The 13,560-nt window shown below is 25.3% G+C and overlaps 3 protein-coding genes across 5 annotated transcripts in view; 2 read left to right on the top strand and 1 right to left on the bottom strand.

Annotated features, from left to right (window-relative positions):
- The first annotated feature begins 86 nt into the window (after nucleotides 1-86).
- On the top strand, nucleotides 87-7,506 carry LOC127281935 (protein GPR107). Of its 3 annotated transcripts, none has more exons than XM_051305928.1 (10): nucleotides 87-480; nucleotides 734-844; nucleotides 2,205-2,368; nucleotides 2,594-2,748; nucleotides 3,988-4,208; nucleotides 4,341-4,474; nucleotides 4,582-4,849; nucleotides 4,923-5,195; nucleotides 5,305-5,474; nucleotides 5,728-5,955. In XM_051305928.1, the coding sequence occupies exons 1-10, from the start codon at nucleotides 391-393 to the stop codon at nucleotides 5,786-5,788; spliced, it is 1,647 nt and encodes a 548-aa protein (XP_051161885.1). In that variant the 5' UTR covers nucleotides 87-390; the 3' UTR covers nucleotides 5,789-5,955. The 3 variants fall into 3 exon arrangements, with proteins under 3 accessions (XP_051161885.1, XP_051161884.1, XP_051161883.1); XM_051305927.1 differs by lacking the exon at nucleotides 5,728-5,955 and adding an exon at nucleotides 6,356-7,506 and having other exon boundaries at nucleotides 88-480; XM_051305926.1 differs by lacking the exon at nucleotides 5,728-5,955 and adding an exon at nucleotides 6,344-7,506 and having other exon boundaries at nucleotides 88-480.
- Nucleotides 7,507-8,019: 513 nt separating this feature from the next.
- The window catches only part of LOC127281924 (leucine-rich repeat serine/threonine-protein kinase 1), a 69,826-nt gene continuing 64,285 nt past the window's right edge, over nucleotides 8,020-13,560 (top strand). The window contains exon 1 of the mRNA XM_051305914.1: nucleotides 8,020-8,102. The gene's annotated coding sequence lies outside the window, so the exon portion shown is untranslated. The remainder of the gene's footprint in view (nucleotides 8,103-13,560) is intronic.
- On the bottom strand, nucleotides 8,411-13,343 carry LOC127281926 (germ cell nuclear acidic protein-like). The gene is made up of 10 exons (XM_051305917.1): nucleotides 13,230-13,343; nucleotides 12,610-12,728; nucleotides 10,718-12,512; nucleotides 10,598-10,659; nucleotides 10,304-10,529; nucleotides 10,069-10,238; nucleotides 9,650-9,996; nucleotides 9,405-9,517; nucleotides 9,180-9,287; nucleotides 8,411-9,105 (listed from the first exon to the last, which is right to left on the bottom strand). The coding sequence occupies exons 2-10, from the start codon at nucleotides 12,650-12,652 to the stop codon at nucleotides 8,832-8,834; spliced, it is 3,138 nt and encodes a 1,045-aa protein (XP_051161874.1). The 5' UTR covers nucleotides 12,653-12,728; nucleotides 13,230-13,343; the 3' UTR covers nucleotides 8,411-8,831.

Genomic DNA, 13,560 nt, shown 5'->3' with positions numbered 1-13,560 from the left:
AACTAAGATGGAATTTTTATCTGTCGATAAAAAATTAAAAAAAAATTTCTAAAACTTAGACGGTAAAACAGATGTGTCAAAACGTCAAATTCTCATTTGTAGGTTATGTTCATTCCAAGAAGGTTGGCAGAAGTCTGCTTTATTTTAGTAACTCCTGCACAAAATCAATTATTCTTATTGAAAAGAAATTAATGTCGCGTGAAAGTGTATAAATTTAGAAAGAATAAACAAATAAAATTTAATTAGTTACATTAATTCTACAAATATAATATATTTTAGTTTTAAGAGTGTATTTAGTGCGACACACAAGGCGAGGCTATTTCCGTGTATTTCTCTGTTTTATTAATTCGTAATGTAAAAAGTGTAAATTTAAAAAATAATTTTGTCAAAATGTTGAGAAAAAATGTTTTTGTTGGTACCTTGTGGATACTTTTGACTTTAGGCATTGTCACTGCAAGAATTCACAAATTGGAAATAAGGGTAAATTTACTACGTATTGAACAGTATTTGATATATTTTTCTTTTTTTTAAATATTATTTCTCAGTTTATTTCTTTTAATTGTTTAGAAAAAAAATATTAAAAGCAAGAAATTTGTTTTTCTTTAAAAATAATTATTTATTTTTACAAAATATCTTTTTTAAATAAACTGGAAAACTTTTACCGGTTATGTTGAAATGATTGTGTTTTTTTTTATTATCCTAGAGACTTATGATAATTTTTTTTAATTTGCAGAATGATAATCGACGATTCATTTCGTTAAGTACATTTGGATTTTACATGGGAGGTGTATTAAGTGTGAATTTGACGAATTTCAAGGCTAGTCGCTTCAATGAGAATCATGTGGTAAATATTTTAAGTTTTAATATTTCTTATCATAATTATTGACCAATTATTTTTTAATTTAATTGCCTTTTTAAAAAGCTTGTGATTTTATCTGTAACATTTACAATGCTTTTCAATTTTTATGCACAGAACTAAATTATTTTACTCTTTTATCTCTGTGAATGAAAATGAAATATTGATTTTTAGATTGAGACTTTAATAATGTGGATTTTATAAATAATTACTTTAAATAATAGTTTAGAATAGTTTATAGTTTTAAATAAGTTTTCTTTGATAATTTTATTACTTTATTTATTAATAAATTATGTATAATTTATTTATGTTCAAAATTTTTTAATCAATAATTTTATTTATAATGCAAATTTGAATAATTGGAGCATTAACGCTTGGGGAAATATTTTTATAAAGAATTGTGAAAAATCTATTAATAACATATATATACAACACATGTCCTTGAATGGCAAAGTGAAAAGAATCATCTATTTTTATCTTCTTTGATGATTAATTTGTGAAATTTGAAAAAAAAAAGTTCTTTAGTTTATATTTTTGTAGTGGATTACCTTAAAAACTAATATATTTTTCAATTGATATCGATTTCTGCTGATGACGTATGAAAGCTGAATAAAGGAATGTTAATCTATCAATATTAGTTCAAGGCCAAAACAAATAATATATTAAAGTGGACGATTTTTATTTGTTCCTTTAAGAATGTGTTTGTAAAGATATGAAAAAAGTTAAAAAAGAAAAATAATAATAATAATACGCAAATAATAATCACTTGTCTAACTAATTAATTAATCTTGATAAATTTATTTACTGATTTCTCATAGAAAAACTGAAATTCAAATTTTTTGTTACTTTTTTAAATAATTCAATTAATTAATTATTAATTAGAATTATTAGTATTATTATTATTTGTTCATTATATTTTCAACTAAATTAAAGTTTGTTAAAGATTATAAATCATTGTTGAATATTACAGGAAATGAGTAACTGAATACTTAGGTGAAACAAAATGTTGGCACGAAATTTTCAAACAATAACACGCTTAGGAATTTTAAAAGCCGTGAAACGACTTTAACAACTTCATGAAAGTTTTCATTATCTGAAAATATATTTACTTTCATTATTTTATAGAGAGATTAACCCTATTTTGTTATGCAAACAATATCTTTCATTTATTGGCACTATTTTCACTTTTTGTTAGTTAAAATTTTAATTTTCAAAAAGGGGCATTTATTGATTAATAACTATTATATTTTTTTATTGAAAATTTAAATTATTTTCATATTTTTGTATAATAATTTTAATAATTATAAAATTATAAATTTATTTACAATTATGTTATTATTTATTCTAGTTTGGATTCACATTGGATCGAACTAAAAGTGATGCGATGAATCCATATTTGGAAAGTCATCAGGAGAAATGTCTATTACAAGGATCATCGAATCCAAAAACATTATTGGATAAAAAAGATGATAGTGAAGTTATTTACTTCACAATGGATTTAAAGAACAATACGTAATATATTTTTTTCTTATTTATTATAAAGATGTGAAAATAAAAATCGACGTTTAGTTTGGAAAAAAAAAATTAGAATTTAATCATTAAGTGAAATTATTTATTTAAATTCTATTTTTTATTCTTTTCAATTTGGGGGATTTTTATTTTCATCTCTTAATAAACTTCGTCTCATTATTTAATACATGTGTAATTTCATCTAAATATAAATGTTATCTGTTGCAGAATGAGAGTTAATTGCAGTCTTAGTGTTAATATTGTTCACATTTACAAAGATGAGAGCATGATGCCAGCTGTTCGAGCCAAGAGAGGTTCTCTATCAACTCCATTCAGTGATAGTGCTCTCATTTCACGGCGTAAACGTAACACTTCCGGTTCTGGTAATTAATTAATTTCTTTTTTTTTTTATTGTCAAATTTTGTTTTTCCATTATTTAAAATTCAATGAAATGCTCTTAATTTTCTTTTAATTCGAAAGGAAATAATTTACAAGTTTTTAAATGGGGATTTTAAATTAAAAGTAGAATTGAATTTAAATTTAATTTATGTAGAAAATATTTTTTAAATGAAAAACGGGATTTTTGGTAATTTAAATGAAAAATTATTGTATTATGTAGAATTTCTGCTCGAAGACTCTCGCGAGTATATATTTCATGTTTCTTGAAGAGAATAATATATTTTATGAGAGGGCACGCGTAATTTTGGCCCAATTCCAATGGGGTAGTTTTGAACGAGCTGTGACGAGAAGAATAGGCGTTACATTGTCCTGGCGTTTATTTCCCTCTTCTTTGATCGCGAATTCACAATATAAACACAGCATCTGGCACAATATTGTATATCTCAATAAGATGAAATTTATCTTGAAAGAGAACATTTCTCCATCTTCTTCTTCTTCTTCTTCCTCTTCTTTGTGATGTTATTAAAATTTCTCTCCGATGTTCGCTGTCTTGAAGTTATTATTAAATTCATAGCGTGTAACCGCAATTCAACAGGTGGACGCTTATATTTTGGCATATGCAAACATATCGTTCGCGTGAGTCATCAGATATCAGTGACAAATCTTGAAAATCATTTTCCAGTTTACTATTTCATAATCGTTTCTCATCTTTTGATTTCAAAAAGAAATAACGAGAAATTTTTTTTGTTCTATTCTATTATTTTGGAATTTGAATATTAATAAAAAAAACTGAAAAATACAGTTTTTTAAAATTAATTGTATTTTGACAATTTATTAAATTTGTTATTAATTAAGGGGGAAAAAAATTATTTCAACTATTTTTTAATTTTTGACTTCTATTGTTAATGATTAGTAAAAAAAAATGAATTGATTTAATCGATTTATTCCCTGCATTTGGATTGTGTAATGACAAGATCAATCTGGCAGCGGGAAGTTTAGTTGGTTGTTGCTAAAAATATTCGACATCGTTCTCGTTCTTATAAATAACTTGAATCTCATGTATTTCTGAGGGTCGAATTAGGTGATTGTCCTTTTACACTGAATGCCAAAAAGATAAGAAATTTATATTCACGCTGAGATCTTGATTAATATGAAATCTTTTTTTTTCTAAAAGATATTTTAGAATTTTTTTTTTTTATGATTGACATAATTTTTAATTTCAGAACTTGGAAAACCTGTTGAATCTGTGGACAAAAATTTGGACTTAAATGTTTGTTCTCGTCTTCAATTGCCAATGACAGTTGATATTAAAAATGGCGAGAAATATTACAACACGAGCTTTTTTATGAAAGTTTATACAAAAGAAGAGGAAGGACTTTATAATTTCTATTTCCATAGTTGTCCTAATTACAAAAATGATGATAATGTTCTTGTCGATTTTACGGTAAGTGATAAAATTATAAATTTCATTCATAATTTATAATAAGTATAAATAATTTATGATAAAGTGAATGAAGATGTAATTAATTAATGTTTAATTTTGAAAAGCAATTAATTTTATGAATTATTTTAATAGATGCACATTAGAGAGAGTAACCGCGATAATTATCTTAGCGCTGGCGAAATGCCATTACCTGCATTATATTTCATGATGGCACTTCTCTTTTTTCTCTCCGGTTGTTTTTGGGTCTTTATTTTAAAGAAAAGCAAGTTAGTATTAAATATTAAAGATATTTGTTTTTTTTTAAAAAAAAAATTTATGTTACTTTAATATTTTTATTTAATTGAATTATTAAATAGCGAAATTTATTTTCTAGACATCAGGTTTTCAAAATACATTATCTTATGGCCATTCTCGTCTACCTTAAATCACTGTCGCTTCTCTTTCACGGAATTAATTACCACTTTATTCAAACTAAAGGAGAACATGTTGCAGCGTGGGCTATTCTTTACTATATAGCACATTTGTTGAAAGGAGCTGTTCTATTCATAACTATTGTACTAATTGGAACTGGTTGGACATTTATTAAACCAATTTTAGCCGATAAAGATAAAAAAGTGTTTATGATTGTCATACCACTTCAGGTAAAAAAAAAAGTTATTTCTGTATTTTAAATTTTATAAGAAAAAGAAAGAAACTAATGGATTTTTTTTTTAGGTTTTAGCAAATGTGGCGGAAATTATAATTGAGGAGAGTGAAGAAGGTGATATAGAGCATAAAACTTGGAGGGATGTTTTTATATTAGTAGATTTACTTTGCTGTGGTGCAATTATGTTCCCAGTTGTTTGGAGTATTAGACATCTCCAAGAAGCTGCGCACACTGACGGCAAGGCCGTTGTTAATTTACGAAAACTGAAGCTTTTTAGGCATTTCTATATTATCATTGTCTGCTATATTTACATTACTAGGATTATAGTGTACTTAATGAAGGTACTTTTTATTTTAATTCGTTAATTCTCGATATTATCAGTTAATTTATTTATTAATTAATTAAATTTTTTGATTTATTAGTAAAATGTAATTGAAAAATTTTTCACAGATTACAGTACCATTCCAATATGAGTGGTTAGATGAAATGTTTCGAGAGATGGCAACTTATGTTTTCTTTGTGTTGACCGGTTACAAGTTCCGGCCAGCTTCCGCGAATCCATATTTCACGTTGAATGATGAACTATTACAGGGAGATGACGATGATGAAATGGATGTAGTGTGAGTATTAATATTAGAATTTACTTTCTATTTTAATTTTCTAACTTTCGATCCAAGTGGAAATAATGCCCGAATAAGGCGAAAAAATAAATTTGTTTTGCATAATTTGGAAAGTTAAATTAATTAATTACTAAAATAATTATTACTAGTGAACAATTTAATGCTTCTTAATTTTTTAATTTTGTGTGGCAAATTTTCATTTGGAAGCTGGTGCATACATTTGTTGAAAAGAAGCCTTTCTATTTTATTTCAGGCTTCACAGCAATACCCCCAAAGATCCTAAAAGTCCTTTATATTTTGTCGACTCACTATAAATTTCTTTGAAACATTCACAACAGTTTGGAGGGACTGATGAATGCGTTTGGAAATCCTATTTTTCCCCCTTCTTTTTTTCTTAAATAAAACCCCAATAATCATTTTTTTCAAAGATTTTTCTCCAATTTTATTTCACATTTTTTATATACTAGTTTTTTATTCCCTATAGAATTTGAAGTATTTAGAAAAAAAAGAATATAAATAAAATATCAATTTGTGTTCTTTATGTTTCTAATTTTAAAAATAAAGATTTTGACAAATAATATTGAAAAAAAGTTATATTATCATTTTATTTAATGGAGAAAAAAAATCTTTCGTTTTTATTTTACAAGTAAGTAACAATTTTTGATAAAGCACCGAGAAATGTTTTTTTAGATTAGATCATACATTCCCTCTTTTCTGCACCTTTGTTATTTATTTTTTCATTTTACTTTTATGTTAAAATAGTTTTTTATTCGTATTATTTTTGTTTATCAATTTTATTGTATTTCATTGCGCTGTGAAGCCTTTAAAAAAAAATTATTTACTTTCAAGATCTAACATGACCATTGTAGTCTATTTTCCAGTGTGACGGGCGCAAGTGGATTAACTGAGGGGCTGAGTAAAGTGAGCAAAGTCATCAGGCCCACGACCTCTCAAGTGCCATCGACTCAGGAGGAAAGGGACAGTCTCGTTGGCAAAATGGAATCATCACACGAATACGATTGAATAAATAAAAATTCAATTTGCCAAAATTCAAGAATTCTGTGACTGATGACACACAATCCGAACAAAAAAAGGACAGCAGGAAATGAATCTACTGTTGAGGAACAACAAATCAAGGTTGACTTTTTTTTTTCTTAATTTTTTGTTTCTTTTTTCTATAATTATACAGAGACTTCTTCTTTATTTAGTAATTCTTAATATAGCATTCCACCAGAACTGGTGAGGAAGTTTCTTCGATTAATTTATTTTTTCATATTATAATATATATATTCATAAATGTTCTTAAAAAGTTCATGAATATATTTTTTCCACGGTTTACTTAAATCATTTGAACCCAATTTAGTCAAATTTCATTTTAGCTGAAGGTTCTACTGTATTCATTATTTTTTTTCTCTTCTTTTTCAAAGAAATTCATTATTTTCATTCCATATACTTGTAAATTTTTTAAATATTGCATTTTTGCATTACAAGTCAACTTAATTAAAGTGTTGCGACGATAATTAATTTAAATTTAAAAAAGAAATATTATTATGTCGTGAGAACTTTGAAAATATTGAACTATATATAGTTATTAAGAAGTAGAATGAATTGTGTATAAATGAATGTTTTTGCTATATAGAAGATTTAATATAAGCTTATAATCATTTTTATATGGAAGTTAGGATATATTATTGCAATTTTTATCGACCATGAGAATGAATTGAATTTTTGAAAAAGAAATTTGACGTGATTAAGTATACTGTGTGCGCGCGTGTGTGTGAGTGGTTTTTTTTTTTTTCATGCGAGTTTCGAATAAAATTTAAAACTTGTCATTTTCATTTGGAAAATGTAGGAAAAGCTTTCTATATATTTAAAATGCGGCAAAAAAAAAAAAAAATTCATATGATTTTTCCTCATGACACATCTTTCATTTTTTTTTCTCAATGTGTTTTAAAACATAATGTGATAAACGTATTACAAAGATCTTCGTCACTTTACTTAAAATACCTGAAAAATATAAATTTTCCATCAATTCTAATTGTTTTACTTCTTTCTTTTTGCTTTTGTAAAAGAAATGCTTAATCTTAAATACGTTAAATAGCACAAAGTTTAAATAATTATCAGTTAACGGTAAATAAAAAATTTTAGTTAATATTACGATGCTTTTATTTTGCGAAAATTTATTTATAATAATAATTATTGTTTACATAATTAGGAAAAGACATAAAAAAATTTATTATTAATTTAAATACTGTTTTGTATACAATTTCAAATTAAAAATTTTATGGACTAAAACGAAATAGACAAACGTGATTGGTTGTCAGAATGTAGACTGTCCAATCAAATTTGTGCATTTCGTTCTGGACGGAACTATTTGTCCAATAATGGTGTGAACGCAGCCTTATGGTTATGCATTTGCGCATCAGCCTCGCGCTGGTTCAGTGTTTAAATTGAAAAAGTGAACGAATTCTGTTATATTATTTATAAAAAGTTATGTTTATATTAGTTTATTAATGTTTTTTATGTGTATTCAGTGTTTAATAAGAAGAGAATTCAAAAGAAGTGGGATAAAATCGGTGAATGATGCAAATCAATCTATAAAAAGCAGAAATCACAAAATCTTCATCGGTGAGTACATTTAATGTATAAAGTATTTTTATAAATTATTTCTGTTTGAATAAGTTTTCTCCCAATATTAAGTACTGGAAATGGAGAAAATATATTTATAAAGAAATTATAATTATTCATTAAATTTTTGTCAATTCTAACCTCAAATTTGTGATTGGAAAAATTAATCAATTTGAATAAAAATCAGTTTATGATGAAATTAGGCAAAAATATGTACTTTAAAAATTATATTCAGTAACGATTTTCTTATTTTGGTGTTTTTAAAAATGATAGGTTATAAATTATGAAAAATGGAAAAACATTAGTCATTATTTGCAAAATATTTTAATTCTCAGAATTAAATAATATATAAATGCAATTTTTAGAATATGTATTATTTGCAATTAAAAAATTTTTGAAGTACATTATTAAACACATATTGTGTATTCTGCAATGAGAAAATCATATCAGTCTATTTAATTATTACATTATGCTTATAACATCTTAATTGTATATATAAAAAGTTTTAACTTTTCTTATTAAAAAAAAAATATATATATATATTTTTTTTTCATGACACAATGCTATTAGTCATGTAGCATATAAAATGAAAACTTAAAAAATAACTTCTTTTAAAATAAAAATTCCATAATAGATATTATAATACATATGTATATATATATATGGTTCCAGCATAATTAATTATTTTTCGTCTAAAGAAAAATTTACTTTAATTTTTTTTCTTTAATATCAATTTTGTTGTTTAGCAATTTTTATTGAAGAAAATTGCTGACCTAAAACCTTCATTACTTCACCGTGTTTCATACTTCTTCTATTTTGCTTGACATTTTGATAATTTTCCTTAACATAGAGAGCAAATGCCGATGGATCCTTTGTGCGTGACGGTGTTTTCATTTCTACATTTCCCGATTTTGTTGTTCGATTAATGAACAATTCAAATTTTCCATAACAATAACCGCAACGTTTCAATTGTACATCCAGTGATTTTGAGTGTCTTCCAATACTAAAATCAAAAATTTTTTTTTTACATTCATTATTCTACTGAATCTTATTACAATTAAAAAAAATTTAATTTACCTATATCCACAATTTGTACACTTATAAGTGTATTTTGTGTGTATTTTATAATTATGACACACACTCACTGGTGGTAATTCGGGAAATGCTTTCATTGCTTTTTTTGCCCTGGAAAATTAAAGAAAATTTTAGATTTTTTTTCAGAATCTAATTATTCAAATTTTTAATTAAAATAGATCTGTTCTCTTGGAAGAAAAATATTTTCAATAATTTAAAATTATTTACCAGCCTTTCCAAATTGGTCCATGACCATCTGAAAGTTCATTAATTATCCAAGATGCTGCGTGACACAATTCATGCACTAAAGTATCTCGTAGTCGATCAGGTCTGTCCAATACCTAAAAATTATTGAAATTGAAACTAATTAATTAAATTTGAATTATCAATTAGTAATTAATATAATTAGTTTTTTTATTATTTAATTAACTTTTTTGTTTAATTTATATAGAATAGAAAAAAATATAACAAACCTTAGTTGATAGTACAATTCTAGAAGATCTTATTGTTGTTCCCAGGCTTTTAATTGATTTTTTATTGTAACAAAAACCAGCAGTTCCTCGCATTCTTGTACTCCAATCAATTAGCATATCTTTTGGCAGTTTATTATCAAATATTTTTTCATTATACATTGCAAACAACCGTTGACAAAGTACTTCTTTTGTTTTTTTGAAATTCTCTCGAAAAACACGCGCGTCTTGATGAGCATCAGTTATCGAAATGGAAGAATTGAGAGAGGCCAAAAAGCTGTAAGTTTTTTTAATTGCTGGAGCTTTAGCCTTCAGTGAATTTGTAACGTGTTGTAAATTTTTCTTAATAGCTAAAAGAAAGAAGTAAAAATAATTTTAATAATTAATAATAAAATTTTTTTTTTATAAATTTTTTCACTCACGTTTTTTTATCACAGTTTTTGGATGTATAATATCTTCTGGATCAAATTCACTAGTTGAACTTGATGAATTTTCTTTGTCACTGTATGATAATTTTTTTCTATTGAAATGATTGTTTCTTAAATTATTTATTGGTTCCTCGTCTGATTCAGGATCACAAATTGCCAATGCCCTGTAAAAATTTAAAAATTTAGAAAATTTTTTTTTTCGTTTTTTAATTTTATTATATGAACAAACCTCAATGTTGAAGTTGATGCAGGAGTATCAGTAATTTTTTTCTTATAATTTATTTCATGATTAGTGACAGCCGTGTAGTACGAACTGGGAACACTTCCATCACTTGATGAATTATCATTAATAAAACTGTCAATTTCTTTTCTTTTTAATCTATTATTTGTTAAAGTTTTTGCCTCTGTTCGTACTTTTCTCGTTGAATTTAGAGTCGGTCTAACATTTTGAACAACTGAAATTGAAAAAAAAGAGTTATTAATTACATTTTCTTTATGGAATTAAAAAATTTATAGAACTTACATTTTCCGAAATCAAGATCTTCCTCACTATCGGAATCAACATTTAATCTTAAACGTGTTTTCCTAAAATTAAAAAATGTTTAATTTAAAAAAATAAATGAATTTTGTAAAATTTTATTACCTTTCAGTTTGTACACCACGGTCTTTTTTTACCACGTTTTTCTTTCTTGGTTCTGATAAAATAACATCAGCTTTTGCTCTCCAAGTATCGCCGTACAATTTATCCAAAATATCAACGCAATCCTCAATTTTCACATCCTCAGGTTTTGAATTTATTGCAGGTGTTTTTGTAACATTATTTCTTGGTGTAATAACAGTTATTGATTTTCCAGAAATAGTTTTAGTTTTTTTTAAATACTCATCAATTCTTGTTTGTCGTTTAACACTTGTTTCTGTAGATTTTGTATTTGTTGATATTGTTAAACGATTTTCAGTTAATGGAGTGCGATTATTAATTCTTTTATTGGTATCGACAAGTTTTAAACCATTGAGAACATCAGTTGCATTTGCAATTGGTGTTTTTAATTCGGATTCATCTGCACTTTTCTTTTTATCGGAATGTAATTTTAAAAATTTACCTCGATTATTTGGTGTTTCGTAATTAACTTCTAATCTTTCCAAGCTACTATTACCTGAACAAACACTATTTCTATTACTACCCGAAATGTGACTAAATGAACTCTCACTATTTGCATCAGGATTATTTAACATTATCCAATTGGCAATTTCTTTACGTTTTCTTGCCGAGAGATTATTGTAACCGGGATTTTCATCAGTTGGTGGAATTTGAAGAATTTGAAGAATTTTCTCTTTTTGAATTTTTGGATTATTTTCCTCTAATTCGGAATCAGTTTCTTCAATAATATTTGATTTACTTTTTTCATTTTCAATTGATTTATCAGAATCAGTTTCATTAATAATATTCGATTTTTGTGATTTAGTTTTTTTATTTTCACTTGATTTTGTACTTTTTGACTTTTCCGAATCAGTTTCATTAATGATATTTGATTTTTTTGCTCCATTACTTCGTTTACGAGGTGAATTGAAAGAATCTGATATTTGACTTTTTTCACTATCACTGGCGGAGAAATAATTTAATTGTTTTGATTTCACAACTTTGAGAATTTTTAGTGCTTCCGCCTTTGAAAGTTGATGATTTTTGTTGATTTTTCTTGGAAATAATTTTTGATATTTGGTACTACAAAAACTTGGACTCGTAGTTGCTTTTGTTGTTGATTGATTTTTTAATTTATCAATTGCCTTTGAAATGGGTTTATCAATTTCATTTGATTTATTAGAAACAATTGGATATGGTGTTGCACTAATGTGAGAAATTGATGAATTTGGTGATTTATTTTTTTTTTGTGACGATGAACTTTTTGATTTTGTTGAAGCCGTTGATGCAGTATCGTCCGATGTATATAAAATACTGCATCTCTGTCGAGTTTTAAAAGTATTAAGAGGTTTAAAATTATTTGAAATTCTTCTTTTAGCTGCATTACTGTTTAGTGTATTTGTTTGATCATTGTATTTTAAAATAAAATCATCTTTATCAGATTCATCTGAAGATGATGAAATGCAGATACTACTTTTTTGAAGTTTTTTAAAATTATCGGACTTAATTGAATTTTTTATAAATTTATCATCATCACTTGAATCGCTAATTACAATAATATCTTTTATTTCTGAATTAAATGATTTTTGTTTGCTTGATGAAGTGGTTAATTTGTAACTTTGAGTTGTAGCATCGTCGATACTATAATTATTGGATTCTGATAATCGTAATACAATATTTGAAGAGCCAGTGGTTCTTGTCGATAATGTCCTTGAGTAGTCGTCAGTAATTTGTAGTTTATCATTGTAATTCAAATTTTCTTTATAATTATCGTAAGGACTTTTTCTTGAAACTTGGTACTCTAAAAAAACAAAAAAAAGAAATTTGCATTCATTTTTAATTTACAATAAAACTAAAAATTTATATTTCTTAACTGTATTAATAAAAGAAAAACTTACTTTTCGTACTATTTGTCCTCCTGTTAGTCACAAAAGATTGCATTCTTATTGTAATATTTCACAGAACTTGTCACTTAATACTAAAATTATAAATCTTCCTTTTGCAATTCATTCGTCACCTAAAAATTTGATTTAAAAGATCAGTCTTTGAAAAATAATATACAAGGTACAAGTCACTGTAAATACTGCTTTTCGAGAAAAGAAATTTCTCACAAATTTTCAACATATTCATAAGTTTATGTGACTTTAAATCAAGGTCAATTTATATCAATATAAACACAAATCAGAAAAAAAAGACTTGAAACACAGTATATATTTCCATAATAAAAAGTTAAGGTTAGGTTTCAATTTAAAATGATTGTTAAATTAAATATTGTATTTTTATTAGAAAATAATTAGTGATAATAATAATAACCCTTTAATAAGAAGATAAATAATTTATATTGTTAAAAAAAATTCGGTAAAATTTAATATAAAATAAGATTAATAATCAAATTGAAAACAAGCGTCCACCGTAAATTAACGATTAAAGTTCTGAAATTACCCGAATTTTTAGAAATCAAATTATAAAATAGATAAATTTTTTATCAATGTTTTCTAATTTAATCAAATTTGCCTACCTTTCATACAAAATAGAATAAAATTTGTACGATAAAATTATTGTTTACACTGATAACGTTAACATTTTCAAGTTTTTTAAACGGTAATTTTTCTGTCGATAAATTAGTTTTCGATGGTACCGTTTTTTGATGACAGATGGAGACACTGTGTATTTCTAGAATTGAAAACTTTTATTATTTTCTATATTAACATTTAAAATTTATTCTTATATAAAAAATAATGTGAATTTATACAATTTTTATTTAAAATATTTAATTATTGATTTCAGTTTAAATATTTTATAAAAATATCAGATATTTAAATGCATTGCAAACTTGCATGTGTATGCGC

The sequence above is a fragment of the Leptopilina boulardi genome, unplaced genomic scaffold (genome assembly GCF_019393585.1).
Source record: "Leptopilina boulardi isolate dan_hultmark-lab unplaced genomic scaffold, ZJU_Lbou_2.1 LbouV2_278, whole genome shotgun sequence".
In the NCBI taxonomy this organism is placed as follows: Eukaryota; Metazoa; Arthropoda; class Insecta; order Hymenoptera; family Figitidae; genus Leptopilina; species Leptopilina boulardi.
This window is presented reverse-complemented; position numbering and strand designations above follow the sequence as displayed.

Excerpts from the sequence above, each read along its gene's own strand:
- LOC127281935 (XM_051305926.1), top strand. The coding sequence starts at position 391 with ATGTTGAGAAAAAATGTTTTTGTTGGTACCTTGTGGATACTTTTGACT. Across the intron at positions 845-2,204 it reads GCTTCAATGAGAATCATGTG|TTTGGATTCACATTGGATCG; the intron begins GTAAATATTTTA and ends TATTTATTCTAG. Across the intron at positions 5,196-5,304 it reads TTATAGTGTACTTAATGAAG|ATTACAGTACCATTCCAATA; the intron begins GTACTTTTTATT and ends AATTTTTCACAG.
- LOC127281926 (XM_051305917.1), bottom strand. The coding sequence starts at position 12,652 with ATGCAATCTTTTGTGACTAACAGGAGGACAAATAGTACGAAAA. Across the intron at positions 10,660-10,717 it reads CGTGGTGTACAAACTGAAAG|GAAAACACGTTTAAGATTAA; the intron begins GTAATAAAATTT and ends TTTTAATTTTAG. Across the intron at positions 9,518-9,649 it reads GAATTGTACTATCAACTAAG|GTATTGGACAGACCTGATCG; the intron begins GTTTGTTATATT and ends AATAATTTTTAG.